General features: G+C 45.6%; 1 protein-coding gene across 3 annotated transcripts in view; it reads left to right on the forward strand.

Annotated features, from left to right (window-relative positions):
* The window catches only part of VANGL1 (VANGL planar cell polarity protein 1), a 46,807-nt gene that overhangs the window by 14,637 nt on the left and 8,608 nt on the right, over window positions 1-23,562 (forward strand). For all 3 annotated transcript variants that reach the window (XM_064644421.1, XM_064644423.1, XM_064644422.1), the window contains exons 5-6: window positions 18,888-19,021; window positions 22,405-22,537. In XM_064644421.1, coding sequence (XP_064500491.1) covers window positions 18,888-19,021; window positions 22,405-22,537 — 267 coding nt within the window. The remainder of the gene's footprint in view (window positions 1-18,887; window positions 19,022-22,404; window positions 22,538-23,562) is intronic.

The following is a 23,562-nucleotide window of genomic DNA, read 5'->3' on the forward strand; positions in this document are numbered from 1 at the left end:
ACTGGGGGCTCTTTCCCTGCTTTTAAGACTGGCAGTGTTTTGCAGTTTTGTGTTGGCTTGAGGTAAATAGTGTTTAGTTCTGTTAAAGCAGTTGCTTTGATGCAGCCAAAGTCTCCCAGCAGTTCAGGCATTTAGCAGTAGTATTTTTAATGAGTACTGGGACACATGCGGATGCTTTTTTTGGCAGTACTGTGCTGCTCCTGGCTTGGTTTTGTAGCATGATGCTCTTTTTGTCATTAGGTATGGATCAGTTTGCTGGGTCAGATGTATCTGGGACTGTCTTGGACCTGTGCAATATCTGTAGGTACAAAATACCTTCTTCCACCTTCTTGCTGGTTCTAATTCTTCCCTCAGCAATGGTGCAAGAAAGGACAGTGTCTCAATCTTCTTAGTTCCTGTGTCCTCTGAAGCTCTCCAGAAATCTCTTAGTTCCTGTGTCCTCTGAAGCTGAGCTCTGAAGATGATTCCCCAGACTGTATGTGCACTTCAACATCTGTTCTGCTTATCCTGTCCAGACCCCTATGGCATGCGTTTCTGTGGCAGATGAAGAGATTAGCATCTGCTGGTTTAAGTGGATGTAGGAATAGTCTCCTGCAGCCATTAGCTTAGCAATGGAATTGCTTTGAAGCAGATTTAGTGGTTGAAGCTCAAGTCTGGGAACTGACTCCTGGATATTGTTTCTAGCTTAATGGAAGAACTCGAGGCCTTTTGGATGAACTAGGTCTGGACTCTCCTGTATTTTCCTTCTCTGTAAAATGTGAAGGAGTGCTCCTCTTCTGTAATGGAAGTGCTCCCATTGATTTAGTAAAAGGTCGCTTTCAGGATTTCAAAAAAATAAACTAATATTTGATTTTCTTGTGAAATCATTTATTTCTTTTTAATTTAATTCCTCTGTGGTAAGTGATCCAGCATAGCTTTTAAGACCAGGAAGATGGAGAGATGACTATCAAAGAGTTCCTCTGTGCCACAGCTTTGTGCCTTGAGGTGTGATGAGGTAGTTGTCTCACAAGTGAACTCTGCAGAGAAAGCTCAGTATGTGTATGTATATACCTATATACACACACACAGTGTGCAGGTTTGGTTTGAGAGACTTCGCTGGTTGCTTGGTGGTAAATTGTGGGTTTGTGCTAGAGGAATTGAGATCCAATGCCTGCCAAAGTCTGCATGTCTAGCTTGCCATCATGGAGGCAAAGAATTTGCTTGAGAGTCAAGGCCTAAAAATTTAATAGCATGTGTGTTAGAAACAATGTTCTGTCCAATTTTCTCTTTGCAGCAAGGCTTTTGAAATGTTTTGGGTGATGCTAGGGCAGCAAAGAGATGTAAACCCTAGGGTGAAATCTGAGATGTATGAAAACTGGTAAGTTCTCATTTGTTGGCCAGCTGATTTCAGTTGTGTTTGGTATATTGAATCCAAGCCATGCAGCACAGAGATGCTTCAGTGTCTTGTGTTATGGAAGAGTCTCGTCAAGCGTGTCTGATAATGGTAAACTAGTGTTGCTTTTCCCTTAGTTTCTGACAAATCAGTATAATGTGTATTGACATGTGTTTTGAAGCCTGCGTGTCTTTCCATTTCTACTGATGCAAAGCTAAAACTGTAGGTATGATCAGTGGCCAAGGGTCTCCCAGCTTAGGGAGAGTTCGTTCTCTCTCCTACTCCCACTACACTTGTGTGTAAATGGTAAGAGCTTCTGATCTTGATACAGAGTGTGGCTTGGATGTGACAAACTCTGTAAGAATTGAATGTAACTGGTATCTCCTTCAGCTTCTAAAGTCTTAGGATTGTGAGATGTTTATATGAAACATGAAAAATATGTGAACTTTTGAACGTCTTTGCAGCATATTGCAGAGTTTCTGTGAAAGTCTTGACGTGCTTGTTGTTGAAATGTCAGTCAAGGTCACAAGGGGCTACCTTGTGCTTCTGTTTGAGTCTCTGGCTGAGGCGTGGGGCTGAAATGGTGTGGAAAGTGTGGAAACACACAAGAACAGTTTGCATTTCAAGAAGACTGGAGAAGCAGCTTTGTGGCCGTGATGGAGAGGTGGTTCGAACTGTCATTAGAGTTAGGAATAGGCATATACCACTTGTTGCTGCCTTTGGGCTCTCTTAGCTACCATGCATGCTTGCCTCATTCCAGCATTTTTAAAGGGGTCTTGGAGAGGTCCTGAGCTGCCACATGGAAGGAAGAAGCATGCTTTAACAGGTACAGCAGTCTGACAGTCTTTAACAGGTACAGTGTCCTGAAATCAAAACCTTTTGTCTCTTCATGCTCTCAAATATCTTAGAAGTTTTGTTCAGTGCCAATCCATGGAGTTTGCCTTCCTCAGCATCCAGCATGCTCTGAAGAAGCTGGTGGTAAGAAGAGTCTTGAGCTATCTTATCTTGTTCAGTGTTGCTTCTTGGAGTAGCTCTGTTTTGTTGGTTTGTTTTTTTTTTTTTTGGACAGGAAAATTGTTGATATCAACCTTTTTAATCCAAGATGGAAGCTTTCCAATTCTAGATCTTTTCTGATGAGGCAGAGGGAGCTGCTGTGGAAGTATGAGGAGAGCATGCTTTCTGGGGGAGAAGGAAAGAAAACAATAGCTCAGCCGCCCTTCTGGCAAACTGTGTTTTTGTGAGGCAGGGTACAGACAGGATTTTCCACCCTTCCTGGCTCCAAATGCAGTAAAAAAACTTGAAAGTGCTGAGTTAGGTATTCCACTCCACCCCCGCGGGCCCTGGGTCCAAGGAGGGTGAGCATGTTTGGGAGTAGTTCCCCAAATTCATATTATAATCAGCCTATTAATAGGCTGGCTTGGTCCCACCCCCAGCACTTTGGCTGTAACTTTTCTTCTGGGAGACTTGACTGCCAAAATGATCGTTCCCTTTGGCATCGATTCAAGAGCTTGGAGGGGGAGTTAAAAATTAAATAGGAGTCCCAATGAGTGTGGTGCCAAGTCTCAGCTCACTGACTGCTTTGCTGCTCCTGGTAGGAAGGGTTGTCATGCAGGGCAAATGCTTTATGGTAGTATGTATGGATAAAGAGCAGGGAGCAGTATATATTCAAGAAAGGTCAAGCCTGGGAAAATGCAAGAAGTTGGGTGAGAATGCTGTCTCCAGACTTTTGAAAGCAACAACAAAGGGAAACAAAGGTGGGGGAGCACAACAGCAGATAACTTTTCAGTTGAAAGGCTGATAGTTTTGCAGGCTGAGGCCTGGATTTGCAGCTGAGGCTTCAGTTTGTCCCTACAGATAGGGACTCTGATGATGCCTGTCATCCACAGTTCAGTACTTGTCTGTATGGCTCAGAAACTATGTAGGAAGGATTTTGCTGGAGAAAACCCTCCTTTTTCTAGTTAGGGTGCTAAACATATTCCTTTCCTCTCCAGTGAAAACTCTTTCCCCACCCTAGAGCTTTGCTAGTCTAGACAGCTCAAGAAAATGAATGGCTTGTAACACGTGGTAATTACTGATCTTACACGTTTCTGAAAGTTGGGCTACAGTACAGTCTTGATTTTCTGAGGTTAGAGATGTCTGAGAGTGGGTCCTTCTCCCTTTTGTTCATCCTTGCAGCAGGGATATGAGAAACAGGGCTGGGAGAGTTCATCTTGTCTGGGGCTGTATAAAGTACTGAGAGCTTTGTTCGGTCTGCTTTGCTGTCGTGGTTTAAACCCAGCTGGCAAATAAGCACCACTCAGCTGCTCAGTCACACCCCCCACACACACACTGTACGATGGGGACAAGAATCAGAAAAGAATGTAAAACCTGTGGGTTGAGATAAGAACAGTTTAATAACTTAAGTAATGTAAAATATAATACTAATTATATTATGAAAAAATAAAACAGTTGTAATGAAGAGGGGGGAGACAGAAATAAAACCCAAGAAAGGTAAGTGATGTACAATACAGTTGCTCTCTACCCACTGACTGCTGCCCAACCTATTCCTGAGCAGCAATCTGTGGCTCCTGGCCAGTTCCCCCCAGGTGATATGATGTTTTATGGTATGAAATATCCCTTTGGCCGGTTTGGGTCAGCTGTCCTGGCTATGCTCACTCCCAGTTTCTTTTGCAACTCCTCACTGACTGGCAGAGCATGGGAAAATGAAAAGTCCTTGACTTAAAGTAAGCACTACTTAGCAACAACCAAAACATCAGTGGTACTAGGAGGAAAATTAACTCAATCCCATAGAAAACCAGGACACTGTCCTCCTTTCTGGCATGGGCTTGCCTTTTATGAACCAGCTGATGGGGAAGCCTCTGCGTGCCTTTGGAATCAGAGTATAGCTTTTGCAGATGTCTGTGAGCTGGTTGATGCTCTGTCAATCTAATCAAGAGAAACTTAGTACTCAGAAATAGCAGTTCTGTATGGTAAAAGTATTCTTGAGAATTCCTTGTACCCCTGTTACCCATCTCCATTTCTGTGGATGTTTGCTGAACTGTGATTTAAAAATCCAGGAAAGGAGCAGCTGCTTCCTCAAATCATGTAGCTGTCTGAAAAGCCTGTACCTTCCCTGCAGGAACTATCAATACCTTATTGAGAAACCTAGTGGCTTGCACACACTCACAAAAGGAAGTAGATGCAGACATGTTCTGTGGAAGGGGAACGCATTCAGCCTGTCTCCCGGCTGAACTGGAGGCAGCAGTGTAGCTGTTTCTTAGATGGTGCATGAGCCCTTATCCTTAATACAAACCAGAGCTGAAACAGAATTGCATGGTGGAAGGTGACGCCACTTTTGACTCAGCTCCTTCGGGTTTTATCTGTTGAACTCGTTGCTTAGAAAACTACGATCTCTAGGCTGTCAGTATTTACTGATTTAATCTGATGAGTGCTCTCTTGTCAGTGTCCTTTGGTGCCACTGGGACTGGGTTCACTAGTGAAGGAGTGTGTGGAAGGCTAAGGAGTAGCAATAAGCTTCTCCATACTCCGGCCTGCATTTGTAAGCCTCTGATCTTGTTGCTCAAATATGCCCCCACATATCCAGAATGAATTTTTTCTAAATGAAGAGCACAGGGTCAACATTTGAGCTTCACAGAGTGCTCTAGCCTGGAGTTGTGTCATGCTGTCCTAAAATCTTCCTATTCCTCAAAAGGAAAGCTTCCATGGAATATAGACACCTTTGTTTCTGCTTCTAGTGTGGAAATATATCAGCCTACCTGTGGGTTTAGGCCGCTGGATCTCTTCCCTGAGGCAAGAGCTGCTGAAATCTTGCTGTTTTCTGCTGAAGGAAGTTCACAATGTGTGTCTAATTGCGTTGGTCATTCATAGTGTGACTGATCCCCTACATACACTGTTTCCAGTAGGGCAGTCAGAAGTGGGATTGCAGAAGAAGCACACTAGTGCAGTGCTGTACCTGCCCAGCTAAATCCTGCTGGAGGCACTCAGGGCTCATCCTTCTACCCTGTGTGCTGTTTGGTTGGTCTGTGTTCCCAAGGACCTGAGGAATTACACTGACTCACCTTTCTCTTTGGGGTTTCTTCAACCCTCATCATCCTTCATAGTGATACACACTGATGAAAGAGATTGAGCTGATGAGGTTTTATGTCGTTCTGTAGCAAAACATCTTATTAACTGCCCTGCTGCCTTGATTACAGGAGCTTGCTACAACAGCATGTTCCACTGCCTTTGCAGAGCAGCTCTGTCGCCGGAGCGTTCAGCCCGTGTGAAATTAGACTTGTTCCCAAATACATTTTCTCTGTTCTGAAATCAGTTCAAGGCATCCTGATGCAAATTTGTGTGTCCTCGCCCATCACCAAATGCGATGAGCACCAGCATTGATTAGTCTCCCGTCCCAAGAAGTTCTGGGATAGCTAGCTAAATGGGTGTTAATTGCTTCTGCAGGTGTGAAGTTCCTGAAGTAATGAGGGGTCTCCTCCAGAGCAGCTTCTTTACCACTGAGAGGTGTCAGACTGGTGTCCCCCAAGCCAGTGTCTTCTCAGCAGCACTTCACATAATTGGGTGTTTACAACCACATTTTTGCAACTCATCACCTCTGCATCTGGGCTGCTTCTCCGTGCTCCCATTCCTGATCTTGCAGAACTCTGTTCACAGTTGTGTGGCATTGGCAGTTGAGGCATTAGCGCCTTTGAAAACACCCTTTGCTGTAGCCGTGGAGTAGGGAAGGAAGGTCTGACTTGCAGATGAACTAGTAATGACTTAATGGGAAGAGACTTCCAACCACATTCTTAACCATTTTTAGTCACAGGCCATACCTTTCCTCCCCGCCTGTGTCTGCTGCCTCGCCTCTGGAGGATAGTGCTGCAGAGAGCAGGAAATCTGATTGTTCTAGCCATGAGGGTACCTGGAATTGCAGAAGGGATTTTCCAGTAGCCTCTGAAAAAAATGTGTGCTGTTCCTTGCTGAGTAGGGAGCAGTCTCCTTTGATGTTCCAGATGAGTTATGGCAATGGTGCCTTGTTCTGTTTTACAAGGGTCTGTTTGGTGGTGTATGGGGTGTGTTGCCAGCAAAATTCAGCTAAGACTTATTGCTTGGGTCAGAGTAACACCTCATTAAGAGGGTGCTTGTTTGTGACAGAAGTGAACAGCAAGCTCCAGGAATGCCAGGTACTCCTCATTAGAGGTGAGGGGAAAGTCTAGGATGTGCATGTATCTGACCACATGCACAACTCGTCTGGGAGTTTCTGATGTGGTAAAGTCTGTCTCCAAAGCCTGGGAGGACTCTGCTTTTCTGAAAGGAGCATGTTTTCCTAGCCTCTTACCTTTTAGCATGCACTTTTCAGAAGATTTTACATATGGCTTTACACATGGAGCTGCTCCTCGTGTTGATAAAGGTGAGAGAGCTCAGAGAAATGAAGTGCCCACTGTCATCTTTCTACCGTTCTCTCCTACCTTCCTTGATCTTGGTCTTTGATCACCCCCTGCACCCCTTGTGCACATAGCACCTCTCCTCTCCTTTTCATGAGGAGGAGCATTGAGTTGAGTATACTAGACCACAGCCCAGGTACCAGTTGTATCTGTGCTCCTGCAGATGCATCAGGCAGCAAGGGCAAGTGGTGCGGGCTGATCGTTATACCCTGGAGCGGTCTCACATTTTTGGAATACTTAATACTTTAAAAGTTTACAAGCCTACTTGTAAGTGAAGTGCCCACTGTCAATTATTAATCCACCTGGCTAGTTCGATATTAATTGCTTCCCAGAAAGGAGCTGCTAGGCTTCATCCTTCTGAAAGAGGTGGTGCAGGGGAAATGCCATTGGGTTCATCTGCAGAGATTTCCTTTCTTGTTGGTTTGTCTTTCAAAATCAACACTGCCCAGAACTACAAGAACTCCAGCCTACCCTGCACTTTAAGGGTTTGTCATGGAATTTCTGTTCCCCTGCTGTCCATGCCCTCCAAAGTGCCTGTGTGTACCACCCACAGAGACAGATGGTCTCCCTAAGCTGCTGAACAAATTTTGTGGCCGTGAAGGTACTTTTATCTTCAAATGCTGCAAAAAAAAAAAAAAAATCCACCCCCTCAACCTTTGACATCTGTTTCTTGTGGTGAATGATGAAATATTCTGCAAAGAAGTGAGCTGTGTGCCCTTTGGGGGAAAGGAGTAGGCTCACTTTTTGTTAAAAGGGCAAGGACTTGTGAATTTACAGTTCTCATCTAAGCACAACCAAGTAATATCCAAGAAAACTGGAAGCTAATACTTGACCCTACCCTGAAGGAATAAGGAGGAGTTAATAGGGATCAATGTGGTAGTAAAAGAGTATTTTTTTATCATTTGTTTATTTATGGCTACAAAACTGAGGGCAGTATTTTCACTAATATCTGGATTCCCCCTCCAGCACATGGTTCTGTTAAATAAACTTCTCTGCTTAAATTTCCTTTGTGCAGTTTAGGTCAAGTGGGGACATCAGCCTACAGAGCTATTCCTTGGTTGACAGCAGAACAGACCCCTGGCACAGCACTAAGGACCTCGGCTGTGGTTTGGGGGCTGCAGGCTGCTGGCTCTGGCTTGTGCTCCTGAGGCCCTGGTAGAGGTTCATCTGCATCCATGTTGGGGCTGGGTTTTTGATCTCAGATTGGAGTAGCAGATCATGTCCCTGTGTCCTCAGTGCTGTTTGTGGGGTTACTGAGTGCTGGTTGTAAAATGAGGTGGCTCTTGCTTGTGCAAAGCTTGCTGGGGTGGAGCTTTGTGGGGCATGCCCTGTGGTTTGGGGGATCTGTGCAGGGGGAACTGAGCTGTATTTTGAGAGCTGATGTTCCTTTATGTGCAAAGGACTGTTAGTGGCTAACATTGATGCTGCCTCTTGAGGCCTGTCTGCATAGGCTTACAAGAGAATAACATTCCGAGGTGTTTCGAGAGAAATCCTAGAACAAGTTAAAGCTGCTCTATTGACTCAAATGACAACCTCATTCAAAGTTAATCCCATCCCCTGCTGGGGGTCAAGTAAGAGGTGGTCCTCTTTCCTGAGAGAGCACCCTACCAGGCTGCTGTGGGAACAAGGGCTGAATACTGATATTTTGTGGCAGCAGCATCCAGATATAAAGTCCTGTTACAGCACTGAAGTTTTGCTGCCTGTAGAAGCTTTGAACACTTTCTTTCTCTTGTTTCCTTGGAATTAAAGTTGTATTTCTTAGCTTTCACCTAAAAAAACCCCAAACCATCAACCAACCCCTTCTCCTCCTCTCAAAAAAAAAACTAGTAACAAAAAGCCCCACCCTTAGTTACTTCATAACTATTAATGTAGCTTAAAGAATGCTTTGGCTAAACACTGGCCTTATTTGATGCGTGAACAGGCTTTAAATTATCTTTTGAAAATGCAGACTCTTATGAACTTACCATACCTGCCAGTTCCTGCATATTTTTTTTTCCTATTTGAGGCTCAGACTAATCAGAGTCATAGCATGCATGTATGTTGGGAAGAGGAAATGCAACCCTGTCATGGATTATGCTGCTCCCAGAGCCTGGAGATGGTAATCCAGGGTATCATATATTGCCAACTTCTGCAGAGTTCCTAGGTGCTTGAGCGGGGCACAAGCTCGAGCTGGAAGCTGATGGGTTCCCTGCAGCTCAGGGCTTCTGCACCGAGTGCCCGTCTCACTCTTGCATGCAGGGTAAACTCTTGGTCTTGCTCCTAACTCCTGTGTTCAGAGGGTAAAGCCCACCTCGTTGTCACCCTGTCCCCCCAGCTGGTTTGAAACTCCTTAAATCCTAAGTATAACCTCATATGTATAGAAACTTTTGAAAGAGGTTACACCTCCCTCAGAAATAGTCAGTACACCCCTCAATTACGTAAGTGTTTGATCATAGTTCCACATCACTTGTTAAACTAATGCTGCTGCTGCAAAAAAAAAAAATCCTGTCAACAGCCTGATCCTTCCTCACCCCTCCCAAAGAAATCTTGTCTAGTTGCACAGGGATCTGAATGATGGAACTGGTAATTTATATCTCTGTTATCTATGTAGCTTTATAGTTTTGTGTGTGTATTTTTCTTCCTGGGTTATGTTGCCCGGCTTAATTTCTGCAGTCTTTCTAACTGTCCTTCTGGTGCTTAAGAGTTACGAAGGTCTGTGGTGACAGAGGAGAGGTGTTATGGGGGTGAGGGAACCCTCTCATGGCAGAGATGGTTTTTCTACAACTGCTTCTTTACAACTACTTGAGGTTGTAGTAAGGGTGGGAGTCAGCCTCTTCTCCCAGGCAACTAGGGACAGGATGAGGGGACATAACTTCAGGCTGTGTCAGGGAAGATTCAGGTTGGACATCAGGAGGAATTTCTTCGTGGAAGGGGTTGTCAATCATTGGAATGGACTGCCCAGGAAGGTGGTGGAATCACCATCCCTGGAGGTGTTCAAGAAACGACTGGATATGGCATTTAGTGCTGTGGTTTAGTTGACAAGATGGTGAAAATGTTGGACTCAACACTATCAGAGGACTTTTCCAACCTAAACGATTCTGTGATTCTGTTTCACAGAAAGCAGTCATACTGCTGCCTGCATGAAGGCAGCAGTGCCCATGAGTTGCAGCAGCCTGCAGGAGCACTCCTTTGTGGTGCAGAGCTCTGTCTTCAAAAGTGTGCTCCTCTGCTGAGCTTGTGGAAAGGAGAGCCTCCAGTCCTTGCTTCTCCTCCCCTATCCAGCTGATCTACAAGGGACCAGCCGTGGCTCAAGCATGAAGGATAGGTCTTGGGCACCCCAGGACATGTCTCTGAAGATTCAGAGCTGGACAACGTGTACCAAATGGATGGCAGCTTATTGCTGTGGGCTTGGTGTAGAGTCCTGTCTCCAGCTGTGAGACTGGATTCTCTAAATTATTGTCTTGAGCCATGCAGATCTTGTTCCACAAGGCTCCTTGGCCTCAATAGTCTGCTCAGCTATGTTAAACTTAAGATTGACTTCAGAAGTGTCCCTGACTCCTTCAATTTGGTTACGGGTCTGTGTTGAGTTGGGAGCAGACAAGTGGATCCTCTTGGACTGCTGGCAGCTGGATGCAACACCCGCAGGTTCCTGGGGAAGCAACTTGTCTGTGCTCTGACACCCGTGTCTTTCTGGTGTGCATGTGTCCACCACGCTGTGCAGGTTTGTGGGGACAGCTCAGCAACAGCTTCTCATCTTTTCACTTAAGTTGTCCACTTTGTGCTCTCTCTGCTCCGGTTCCCAAACTGCCAGTTTGCTCAATAGATGAAGGAAACCTTTCACAGCTTTGGTTTCACTTTAGTGTAAGCAGACAGTAGTTGGTGGTTTTATTTTGGTTGTTTGGTTTTTTTCTTTCTTCTTATAAATAAGCAAGTTAGTATTCTCACTAGCTCCCCGGAGGGTACCCCGACACTTTGCAAAACCAAGTCATGGAGGCAAATGCTTGCTGTGCTAGCAGTGCACTTGGAAAGCCCCTTTCTGAGTTCTAGCTCATGGATCCAATAGCTGCTGCTCTCCAGGTCTGACTGAACATACTAGTGGCTCCTGAGGGTGGTGGGTTGGGCTTGAGGTGTGGATGTCTGGCCAGGTGTTGTTTTGGTTCAGTGTCTGGGACATGGCAGGTACATGGCCAGGCACAGGCAGCTCCTTTGCTCTCATCTTTCTTGTCTGTGTTACAGCAGACCCTGGGGCAATGAGATGCTGGTAGCAAGTGCTCACTTTCTGTGTGATGAGAAGGTAGCCTGTTTGAATGTGCTGTATGTGTTCAAAGGGCAGTGGGTGTCTCTAGTTGAGAGCTGTTGAGGCATCTGCATGTGGTTATTGGTGTCTGAGGAACTGATTAAAATCCAGCTCAAGTTGTGAGTGCCTGAAAGCTGCTGTTGTGCACTGGCTAATACATGAGCTATACCATTTGGATTTAGTGGTTCTGCAAGGTATCTATGTGGTGAGTAAGTACTTGGCAATACCTCCCCACACACACAGTTCCCCCTGGGGAGGTGGTCTTGGTGTAAGAGGATGCGGGTGGTTTGCTTTGGAGCCTGTTCTCCTGGCAGCAGCTTCCTCAGCCTTCTGGGGGAGAAGTTTGTTGCACTGTGTGTTTAGGCTTTCACAAGCTGCTCTTTCAGATGCGGCTCCTGAAGCTGCTTTTGTTGTAGATTCACATACCCATCCCAGCGGGTGGGCTGAGGCAATTGGTGCAACGGACCTCTACCACAAGTTAACAAACTCCCCTTTGCTATTCCATGAGGGGCTGGAAGGCTGGTTACCTAGGCTGACCCATTGCAATAAGGCATCCTAGAATTGTATGCAGCGATCCTGGAAAGAAGCTTAGGCTCAGCAAGGGCTTTAATCTTTCTTTTCTTGAGAAGAGAGTCCCCTGCCTTCCATAGGAAGCTCTTCTGGTGCTCCAGAACCTCCATTGTTTCTAAAGCTCATCTTAGACTATTGCAGCTTATTCCATTTTCTATCTGTTGAATATGATGTTGGAGGTAATAAGTGTCCTTGTGATCTTTGCTTCCCTCAGTACTGTATACTGTGAAATGAAATGTTCACTCTCTTACTGAGGAAGAGAAGTGTGGTGCTGTCACAGCATCTGACTTCAACACAGCGACTGCCCTTTCCTGGTAAGTCATACGATTGGACCTTTTGGACCACTCTTCAGGTGAGGATTGTGCTCTCCTCCTCTTCGTCCTCACTATACGTTACCAGTGGTGTCTTGGGGTTTTTCTGCTAGTCAGTTATACTAGCTATCACCTTCAGCTGTTGGAAGTGGAAGCAAGGGCATGTGTGGCTGTTGGGAAAGCATTCATCAGAATTTGAAGTCATACCAATAAAGGTGACTCGGGAAAACATTCAGCCTGTGTACTGGTACCCTAAAGACCAGTTAACTTCCTGAAGTATCAGGCTTGGAAGTTTCTCCGAAGGAGAATTGCAGTGGGAGCGTGCCTGTGGGTTTACTGGGGTTTTATAGCTGCTTGCTAAAACTTAGTGCTCTGTACTTCTGTAGCAGCATCATCTTAGTACTGGCCAGGGAATACTTTTATAGGGTTCTTCAGGAAGGCTTACATAAGTAGCTTGTTTGGGTTGTATGATGTAAAGGAGTTGATTTCCCCCCAAACCCCAATTTTGGTCATACCCTCCTATAAAATCCTCTTTTTTAAAAAAATACATCTTCTCATCCAAATTAAAAGATTCAAATGTAAAAGCTATGTGAGTAGTAGACTTGGAGTCTTTCTTTTTCACCCATATTGGAGGGTTTTGGCTAGGCTGCTTTTGAGGAAAACAGACAAAAAAAACCCAACCTGAAAATGAATCCTGCTCTCCTCCTCTCATTCAGAAAATTTGTTGAAATCCCTTCTACATCAGCAGTAAGCTATTGTATCACTCAGCTGGTGTGTTGGTTCTGGGTTTTGTCTTGCAGAACATGAGACTTGTCATGGGGTATCTGTTGAAGAGCACTGTGTCTTGGACAGCACAGGGCAGAAAAGGGGAGATCTACAGCTAGAACCTGGGCTGGTGCTCTCTTTAAATTTCCAGCATTCTTGTAGCAGTTGTTCAGATGTCCACCCTTGGAGATAGATGAGGACACACTTTAAATTCCTGTTCTTTTATTTTCATGTTTTTGAAAAAGGCCAGAAGGGGAGAGAACAGATGGAGACTGGTCACTGCAAAGCTGTGGGACAAACCTGGTGTGTGTTTTGGTTCTATAGAAACTGTGCCATTACTGGATGGATGTTCACTTCCTTGGGGGCAGCAGATGTGCTGCCATCACAGTGACAACCTGTTACTATGCCAAGGTTTCCTTCCCTTCCCTCATAAAGGCTTGACCTTGCGAATTCTTCTCCCTGCCTCACCAAATGCCAAAAGTATCTAAAACAAACTTGCTGTGTCCTGATGCCTGTTCCAGAGAGGGTGAGGATTGTGCTTGCCTGTCTTAGCCGAGTGGAGACTTCAGTTGTGGTTGTCTGACAAGAAAATGTGGTTTTCGTGTTCCTAAGGGCTGCGGTCCTGTTCTCTTGAGTGTACCAAACTGAAATGCTGTTGTAGTTACAACGATCAAAAGGCATTTTTCTGCTCTGCTTGTTCGGCCGCAGCTGCCGAAGAAATTCCTTGTCTTGGCATCTCTGCTGAGGTCTGACTGTGGCTCTGTTTACTAGAGAGGACAAAACTGTAGCTAAGGCACTGGTGCTACTGTCAGCACTGCATAGTGCTTCTGCAGTGACCTTGGTCCTTTCAGGAGCTTCGCTCCAAGGTGTTGCTTGGGAAGCACAGCGAGTACCAAATCCCATTCATTCTACCAGCTCAGGGCCCCTGGTGTGGGAGTGCTGCCCAGGGGGCATCTGTCTGGGCAGCCTGTGCTGACCTTGCCCATACTATGGTAGGCAGAGCAGGGAAGCAAGTCTGTGTAGAGGATGGTGGAAATACCTTCTCAGTAGGGATGTTGGTGTGGGAAGCATTTTGACCTTCAATTGTCTATTTCCAGTTTTATTTCTAAGGCTTCAGTCCTAGCGACTTTGCTCTGGAAAAACAATAAAACATGAAGGTCCAGACACTGGAGCCCCAGCTCTGCGTCAGTGCTCTAGCAAAAGAGTATGAGAAGGAAAGGGGATTTTCTAGGAGGGAGATGTGATAGTAAGGTAGGAGAAGGCACAGAAGTCTGTTGGGTGTGAGCTGACAGCACTGCTAAGGAGTAAGAAGTGTTGTGGATGAGCAGCTCAGCACTCCAGGAGAGCTCAGAATCTCTTGCACTAGATAAGCTTGATGCAGTTGTAGACTGGACTGGAGACAGCTCGTAAGGCAAAGCCAGCTCTGTGTGGAAGGCGGCTTTGTACAATCCTTTCTTGGCTCTTCTTTGAGGTGCCAAACTTCCCAGCTGGCTGTGGCATAGATTTTATGTGCCCAGAGACCTTGGCTTGTTTTGATGCTGTGTCTGTTTTGAAGAACGTTAAAAAAACGTTGTTTGGAGGAGAGGAGTCTGTGTTGGGAACCACTTGATTAAATAACCCCAGGCTTCCCCAGCCCTCAATTAGCACAGCAGTCATCAAGCCTCTCTGACTATCCCTGTGTGTTTTAGGTGTGTGGCTCACTCTAAACCCTGATGCTGCAAGATTTGCATCCATGGCAAGGGTGCTCTGGTAGCAAACAGCTCAGCTCTTTCTGGATGTGTGTATATATCTGTTGCAAAAGCATGGGGCACTCCTCTTCCTTAGATGATTAGCAATGTCTAGCTGATGGTTGGTATAGTACCATGACAGGCTACATTTCTAGCTTAGCAGGAAAGTACAAAGCTGGTAAAACCATGTCAGTGACAGGTGCTGCAGCCTTCTGGGCTTCACCTCAGTGTGTCCTGTGGCAATTTTGGGCATAGAGGTGTGGCTTCAATTTTTAATCTTTTTTTTCTTCTCCTGATTTTTTTGGTTTTGTACTAACTCTTTCCCACCACTTCAGCAAACTCAAAACCCTTTTTCTAGAAACCAGCAGTGTCCAAAGCTAGTATTTTGATTAAAACAGACTTCTTCCCTTGTGCTTTGCTTCAGTATAACACTTGTTCGTTTTCCTGTAAATCCTCTAAAAAAAGCCAATTCCAGTATTGATGTAGTTGTGTCACAGAAGGCAAATAAAAAGTCAAAATGGCCTCTGAGTTGCAGCGTATGGCAAGACCTCAAATATTCAAGTCTCTTGTAGTAGCAAGTACTCACACAAAACTCCTCCTGACTTAGCTTTCTGAGAGAAAAAAAAATAGTTGCTGCCTTTGTGTCACATAGTCCCCTCCTCCGCTTCCTTGGATGCCCTGTAAAAGTTAATTCATTACTGTTTGTGAAGGACTCTGCATTTCTCCGCTGCCAGATGCCACTGAGGTACCCCGTGCTTCTGTGGGGTCTGTTTGTTTGCTTTCCCTTTTGGCAGCATGCTGTGGCATGGCTTTTTTCGGGGGAGTAAAAATAATAAATAAAAAAGCCCCACCCTCCAACTACACAAAATGCAAAGCAACAAAGTGTGTAGAGCCTTACTGATACTGCCTACAAGGAAAACTGTGTTCCCAGTAGACCTGCGCAAGAGATTTTTTTTCTCATGTCATAAACTTTGAATTTGAACTGTTGCATGAAAATGCTTTTTATGTCCTGATTTTTGTGCTCTGCCCGTGGTGGGGTGGGGTTGGAACTAGATGATCTTTAAGGTCCATTCCAACCCAAGACTTTCTATGATGATTTCTATGATATGGTTTTCCCGTGCTCTGTTAGCTTGTTACAGTGCCTGAAGTTTATTGGGCTTCCAGGTCCTCTTGACAGGACCTGAGAAGGATCCTCACTCTGACCTTCTCCATGGAAGTGATTAAGTATCGAAACTTTCTGTTTATTTTCTTCCTGCCCCTCCCCATTCTTTCGAAGATGTGAGTGCAAGGAAAACCTGTTTGCTGAAGCGCGGGGTGAATGAATGCAGTGACCGACACAGTGTTGAACTCTTCCCGAGACAGTGCTGCAAGGAAACAGCTTCCGTGGGCCTCGGGAAGGCTGCCAGTTTCCATTCCCATCGGAGGTGGAGTGTGGATGGAGGGGAGGCTTCCTACAGCCACTCCACTTTGCTCACAAGGCAGCAGTGGATCTGCCCTGCAGTGGAAAGTCCAAAAGCCTGTTTGTGTTAGGAGACAGCAGACTTCCTTAGTGTTTTGCTTTGCTCCTGCTTTCTCCTCTGGGCTGCTCTGCATGCTTATATGCCCGTGATTACCCTCCTTCTTATGTTGTTGTGTTGCACAAGAGCATTGGGGAGCCCTTCTGCCGTGTTTGGGGTGCTGTGGCTGTTTGGGGCGGGGGCTTCTTGTTGCTTTGCAGCGCCTGCGTGGGGCAGGGCTGGCTGTCCTGCACTGTGCAGGGTGAGGCTTCCCCTTGATGTGGGTGAAGAGATTGAGCAACACAGCCCAGAAGGCTCTGATTCAGCCTTCTCCTCACTCTTCTTGTGACTTACTGCAATGCTTCTAATTTTCTTGTCTGCAGTTTCTTCTCTTTAATTTTTTTTTTCTGTAACAGAGGATTTGAAGAGTCACAGTATAGCTGTCTTTCTAACCTGCACACTTAGGGTGGACTACATGGGAGACAGAAATGGGCTGGTAGAAATTCTGGAAAATGATGTTTAATTACAGTTCTCTTCCCAGAGAGCAGAGCTTCTGTGTGATTGGGGTTTCTCATCTGTGGGACTGAGCCTATACTGGATTTGCATCAGCAGCAAGTACCTGGGCTTTAATTTTCAGGGCAATGATGGTTGCTCGCTGCAACATAAAACGTTATTGTGTTTGGATGTTGTTTTATGTGCCAATGAATTGGTGGGGTAGGTTATTTAATGAGGGGATGGAAGGGATCCTAGGTGGGGAAGGCTGGCATCCTGATGATAATCCTGTCTGTGGGGTCCAGGGAAAATGTGTATGTATAAAAATGAATTATTGTCTCCTGTGATGCATTGTGTTTTGTCCTAATAAAGCTAGCTGGTCAGTGGAGCACCTCCCAAATATTTCCTACTTCTGGGATGGAACTTCCAATGCTGGTTGTAATGAGTGCAGTGTATTAGCAGAGTATAACTGTTCATTTTTATCTTCTTGTTTTCAGTTTTTCAAACATCGTGTTTTGAGATGAAAGTCTATGGAGTTTTATCTTCCTGGGAAACGGACATGGAAAAACTTGATCATGTTTAAATGCAGTCAGAAGGGGGAATGTGTGCTGCTGCCACATGACTTCTTTTATGAAATTTTGTTTATAAGCTGCAGCAAATTCACAGTAGAAATCAGAAGTATGGCCAGGAGAAATAAAACAGCTTCCCTTTGTTCTGTGTTAGCGTCTCTGTGTGTGGCACTGGGTCAGTCTCTACTACTTCATTAAAGGAAAATTGTTTCCTTGGTTAAGTGGCTTTTTATCTCATATCAGCAGCTGAGTGCTTAAGTGGAGTTGCTTCTACCAAACCTAAGATGAGGAAATATGAAGGAGTGGCACCTGAAAGGTAAAGCTTCTTTAATATGCCCTAGCTGGATGCAAAAGACCCTACCAAAGAGTCCTAAAGATGGAATTTGCTTCAAAAGCTAAATTCATCATCTTATAGGTACAGAGCTAATCAAATGTGTGGTCATGTACCATAATACTGACTGATGAAGCTACACAGTGAACAAGTCTGGGTTTGTTCTTCTTTCTCAGAATCTCTTGAATGGACTGGCATGTGTGCTTAATTCACTGATCAGTGGGAGGGGACAGTCGGAGAATCGAGGATGGGGGGGTGCTGTTTAAATTACTGGGGTGTGATGCAGAAGTTTAATATTAGCACAAGGAACAGGAAAACTTAAATTGCTCCTCTGGGAGCACACCGTGGTAGTGCTGAGAACTGAATTTTGGTCTTAATTTGTTGGTGTCTTATTTTCCCACGTTACCATCCTTGTAATGTTTTCTTCTTATGTTGTAACGTGTGAGAATACTTGGTTGCTTTCCTTAGGAGAAGCTTTGTTGGGAAGTGGCAACAAATTAACTGGCAACAAATGTGTTGGCAGTTCCCTTTTCATTTTGAACCCACAAAAATTATATTAAGTGTGGGTCCTTGGCAAACTCCAGTCGGCTGAATCGGTGATCTTGGTGATTTGCTGAGAATACTGCTGCCAGTCGGTTGCCACGCTGAGGCAGGGAGCCAGAGCAACGGGGAGAGAGCTGTGTCCTGGATCCCACGTGTGTATTGGCAGTGTTAAACATCATAGCTCTGGCTTGTTTTGAAGTACTGTCCTATTTGTTGGTAACAGTGCCTACAGACATTTCTCTCTCTGTTGTCAAAATGATTGCAAAGGAAGATACCTCTGGGTTGAGTCTTTCCTGCTGCTGGCGCGTGTGCTTGTTTTGCTCCCATGTGTCATCATTTTATGTGGAGGCATCCCTTCAAAGGGATGGAGGGAGTGTCACTGCTCCCTATTTTGTCCCTAGCCTGGGATTTAACGAGCAATACTGAGGTAATCTGTCTCTGGCAGCCATACTCCTCAGGCAGCGATCTTATCTTGCTGTGAAAGCTGAAGAGATCGCACTCTAGTCAGTGCTGGGATGGAGGAGATCTGAGGAGCTGTGAGGTGCGGCTGGAAATGACTCAAACGGAAAAGCATCCATCCTGAGCTGGTCTCTCCATCTCGGCTGGCCAGCTACACCAAAACCCTTGTGGTGTTCTGATCTTCAGCCTGAGCAAGGTCTCTGCAGCACAGTGATTGTACTGCCGAGGCGGGCTGAGCTCTAGTTCTGTAATTTACCATACTGCAGTCAGCCTAGTGCTTCACTTCATGTGCTGCCCTTGTTTAGGGATTTCCTGTCATTCTCCTGTTAATGTGAGGGCAGAGGCATTTATCTTGCATCTCAAATGAAATTCAGGTCCTAGAGAGAGTAATTAATATTCTGTGTATTGCACAGTTCTGTAGGTGTGACAACCCTGTTCCAACTAATGTGACTATTTCTTCTTTCTTTTCTTTTTTTGAGCATTTTATGGAAGCAAAAGAGCTTGTTTTAATCTGAGGTACTTTGTCTTGCTTTGTTTTTTGTTCTTTCCCTAGCATCCAACGAGCTGCGCTGGTGGTTCTGGAAAATTACTACAGAGATTTCACAGTCTACAACCCAGCCTTGTTAACAGCCTCCAAATCGCGAGCAGCCAAGCACATGGCTGGCCTGAAAGTCTACAATGTTGATGGTAGGTGAGGTGAAATGTAGTCTCTGAGAATGGGTGGGATGGGGAGGGGCTGGGTTGGCTTTATGCTTTGTTATGCACACATTCTCACCTTTTTGCTTTGCCAAAGTCTTGTCTCTTGCTGGAAATCTTCCTAACAGTCCTGAGTTTGCCAGTTCCAGACGACTTTACAGATGTGTTTAGCCCACAATAAGGCTTTTGTCTTTGCCAGGTGAAATGGCCAAATTTTATGTCCGGCTTAATTATCATGTGGCTTGATAAGCACTTTTCACTGCTTGTCTTAGGCAGCCTCTGCTTTTTGTCACCCTTGGGTCATCTCCTTAGTTGTGATAGTACAATAAACACAACTTTTAACCTAAATGAGTTCCCCAGTCACTTATTATTCCGTTTCCACATGAAGCCTTCAGGAAAGTGAAGGCAGTCGATACCAATGTGGGAAGAGGAAACGGTCTAAGCATCAGCTGCTGATGAAAGCAATGCTCTCAGTGCTTGTCAGCCTGCAGGCTTAGCACTAAATTAGCTATGCCTGGCTTACACGTGGCCATGCTCCCAAATCATCATGATGCTAAGCAGTTCATGGAAATTCAGAGACAGATAACTATCCCCGTTGAGCTTTGCAATTCTACAAACCGTTTTCAAACTTCAGGGCTTTAAAGAAGCCTGTGGGAGGATGGATGGATATCTGGATGCTCAAAGCAGTGAAAACTGGACTTAGTCATTTGACACTCTCAAACCCTATCAGTGAAAGCCAGGCTTGATAAGCAGGGTGTGCCCAGCAACCTTTATGAAAGTGACATTCCTTGGGAAGAGCTGAAGTTATGTAGAGAAGCTTTTATGGTGAAGAATGGCTGAAATCCTGTGACAAAATGTGGTAAGGCACATACTGCCCATGAATTCATTAGCACTGAAAGGCTTTGAGAGCTGGAAAGAAAGAACTAAAGGGATTTAGCTGGGCAAGGTGGCTCTGCATGCATGGTGTGGGGACTGAAATACAAAGAATATCTGTCACATGGAAAAACATGAGACATGATCGTTTTGCTTTCAACAACGTTTCAGTGCCTTATGGCTGTGGGGTGTTTAGTTTTAGTTTTGGTTTTCCTCTTTTCTTTTTCTGGTTTGTTTTTGGTTGGTTGGTTGGTTGGCTGATTGGGGTTTTTTTCGGTTTTGGTGAGTTTCAAAGACATCCTAAATGCTTCCCCAAACCTGATGCAGCACCCCTGAGCCCATAAAATTAATTGAAGGTTTAGATCCTTACAAGTGAGATATTCCCATCCTGACAGGAATAGGGAAGCAAGGGAAGGAGAGGGACAGGCTTGCCCATCATGTGTCCCTTGCTGCCTGAAGTTCTTGATTCAGTTGAATTGGAGAGGGGAAGTAAACAGACTCGCTCTGCATTTCTACAGAGGCGAAATCATTCATTCCAGCTGCTCACTCTCAGTGAGGCCTGATGTATGGAAGGTGAGGGCTTCCCAGTCCCACAGCTGTCTGCACACCGTTCAAACCCCACAGCCTGTGAGGCTGGCTGTGGGATGTGCCACTCTGATAACTAACTGGCTCGTCTTCTCCTGCACCGAGGTATCTCTCTGGGAGGTGGCAGGGTCTATTTTCCTGGAGCATCTGCTGGGACATTGGGGCTCCCAAGCTCAGAGGAAAATTAGCCAGTCCGACAGTGTGATAGCAACTTAGGAGCTGCTGGCTCACGAGACTTTATTAGAAGAAAAGGAATCAGAAACAAGCTGCAGATGTGGCTGGCAGGCCTTTCCATGTGTCAAGCTTGTGAGCCTACCAGGGCCTGGAAACTCATACCTTCCCTTGTGGGGCAGTGCCGTTTGCCTGGGCTGTTCCTTGTGCAGTGTCACTGCCTTTGTGCACATGGCAATCTCAGGCTCAGAGGCATGTCCTTAGAAAGATTCCTGTCCATTTTGCGAAGCAGTGTAATTCTGGCTGCAGCTTACCTTGGCAGCCTGACAGTCTCTTACACCCTTTGTGAAAAAAGACAGGCTGCCTTAATAGCATTACTAATTTGTTGACAGCTTTTGTATTTGATACTGCAGCAGCCAGGAAAGAAAAACATCTTGCTGTAATCTCTCTTACACCTTCAAAACCAGGATTTTCATTGTCAGGCATAGTCAGTGAGGCAAATTACAGATCTAACCCAAATTTGGGAGCTAGTGTCTCCCTTGAGTCATATCCTCCATTTCAGGGCCGTCAAGCAACATCTGAAGTGTTTAGACTCTTAAGAAGCTTTGTGTTTGAGTGCTTGTCTTTCCCACTGCTGAACTTCAGGCTTCTGTCTTGGAATCTGGTTTGTGCTTTTTAGGAAAAAAAATTAAGAGTTGCCCTTGCATGAGCAGAACAGTTTTGTACGTGTCTGTACAATTGATTGGCCTTAACCACTGCCAGTTGAGAGTGTGGGCTTTCAGAGCAGTTAACCATAAAAGCAACTCTTAGTGGTTTGGAGGCAGTCCTAGACTACTGCTTCTCTCTGGGCAGACCCAGCTCTATCCTCTGTCTGTATAGAGAGGTTTGTAAACTCTTCTGGGGCAACATTTTTCCCACTCCCTGCCCAAACAGCCAAAGCTGTGGGCTTCATGTGCAAGTTGCAGAACCTACTACTGTATTTTAGGGTCGTAGTTAAGGTCTTATAGTAGACAGCTCTGTCACTTGACTGGGTATTACAGAGCAGATTGCAGTTTCCCTGTTCCTGTAGTTGCGTAGGATCTGCTAACAGCAGCAGAAGATCTGTTGACAGATGCTGCTCAAAGTGCCATGAGAAGCTACTACACTTATAGACCCCAGCCTACCCTCATGCAGGATTGCTGCTCTGACAGCTTCTGTCCTTCTGGAAAACCCTATGCTTTGTCTAAAGGTGACTCTACTTCCCCTGCATCCTTTTCTTCCTCCCTACGAGTAATTGTCTGCCACTTGGCTTTAATTTATTCATCTCCATGTCTCATTATGTTCTTGTGTTTGTCTTTCTCCTTTTTCCAACTTCTCACTTTTTGTGCTCTCACACTGTCTTGATGCTGAAATGTGGTATGTTCCAGCTGGCCTTGCCTTCAAACTGAAAGCGTATATAATGGGGGGTAAGTTGCATCCTCGGCATGTTCACCTTGCTCTGCCTTTGTGTATGTGCCGTGAGATCCTTCATCCCAACTAACTTCCCTTGTCCACGTGCCAGAGCCCCTCTCTAAACCTGTGCTGCCTAGCAGGGTTTCTACCAGAGCTGCTGAGGACCGGGGAAGGGTTCATAATTTTGGCTGGGAAGGCTGGAGCCACAGAGCACTTGCGAGAGATGCCGTGGGGTGCTGGTCTGTCCCAGCCTCAGTCCTGTGGCAGTAACACCGCCTTTCTGTCTCCTTTTTGCCCGTCCTTGCCCCCCAAAGGCCCAGGTAACAACGCTTCGGGGCAGTCCCGTGCCATGATCGCAGCCGCGGCCCGTCGCAGGGACTCCAGTCACAACGAGCTCTACTACGAGGAGGCCGACCACGAGCGCAGAGTGAAGAAGCGCCGTGCCAGGTAAAGCCCTGCCCTTGGCGCTGCAAAACTCAGTCGTGTGGGGCTTGCCCAGCCTGACGGGGTGTCCCTGACCCGTGATTAAGGGCTGTAAGTCTGTCACAGTGAAGAAGCTTATGAAACCCACATGCATAAGGGATGGTGACAGCTTGCAGCTGGAATTATCTGAAGAACGTGCATAAAGCTGAGCTCATGTACATAAGGCAGATAAGCTAATGCAATGTCATGGATTAAGGAACAGTCCAGTGCTCGACAAGTCTGTTGTTACTTGCTGCAGGAAATCCCATTATTTTTGCCCATGCCCAGGCTTGTCAGCTCAAGTAATCCAGGGACAGGATCAGTGGAGCACTTCGTGTCACCCATTCATGGGTGAGGAGAATATTTGTCTTTGCAGACTAATAAAAGAGGCAGTTGGACTGCCCTTTTCAATGAATTCAGGAGGAAAGACTTGACCCAGAAGCGGTTACATTTTATTTTGGAATGTAGTTATATTTTCTGCTAGTCACGCTTAGGCTACAGAGTTGATGCTTTGTTGAGGTGATCCAAGACAGTGTCTCTATTTGCTCTGGAGCCTAATTGCAGTCTGTAGTTAGCATACCTAACAGTCTGAGGCAAGTTGCTTACAGGCAGGCATCCCTTAACTGAGCTATGTTTGGAAGGAATGTGTCATAACTGGAAGGAGCTGGCTTGTTTTGTGTTTTCTTTTGGCAATTTATATTTCATTGGGAAAGTGCTGGCACAATGTGCCCCCTTGACTGCTTCAGTCTGACCTGTGTTCTATAGCTGCTGTCTTTTAGGCTCTCTTCCAGCCTCAGAGCCAAAGGAACTTAAACTTTCCTTTCTGTGGAGCGTAGCATCCTAACTTGGGCACATCTCCTTTGCTTCCGACTTTGGTTAGAACAGCTGCTTAGTCAGAGGAAAACCATCAGTCACTAGAAGATCAGGCCAGATGTTTCAGGCCAGGAGATTAGAAACTGATTTCCACCCCCCACCTCCCTTAAGTCAAGTTAAAAAGAACGGACAAAGGT

The sequence above is a fragment of the Pseudopipra pipra genome, chromosome 2, assembly GCF_036250125.1.
Source record: "Pseudopipra pipra isolate bDixPip1 chromosome 2, bDixPip1.hap1, whole genome shotgun sequence".
NCBI classification, from domain to species: Eukaryota; Metazoa; Chordata; class Aves; order Passeriformes; family Pipridae; genus Pseudopipra; species Pseudopipra pipra.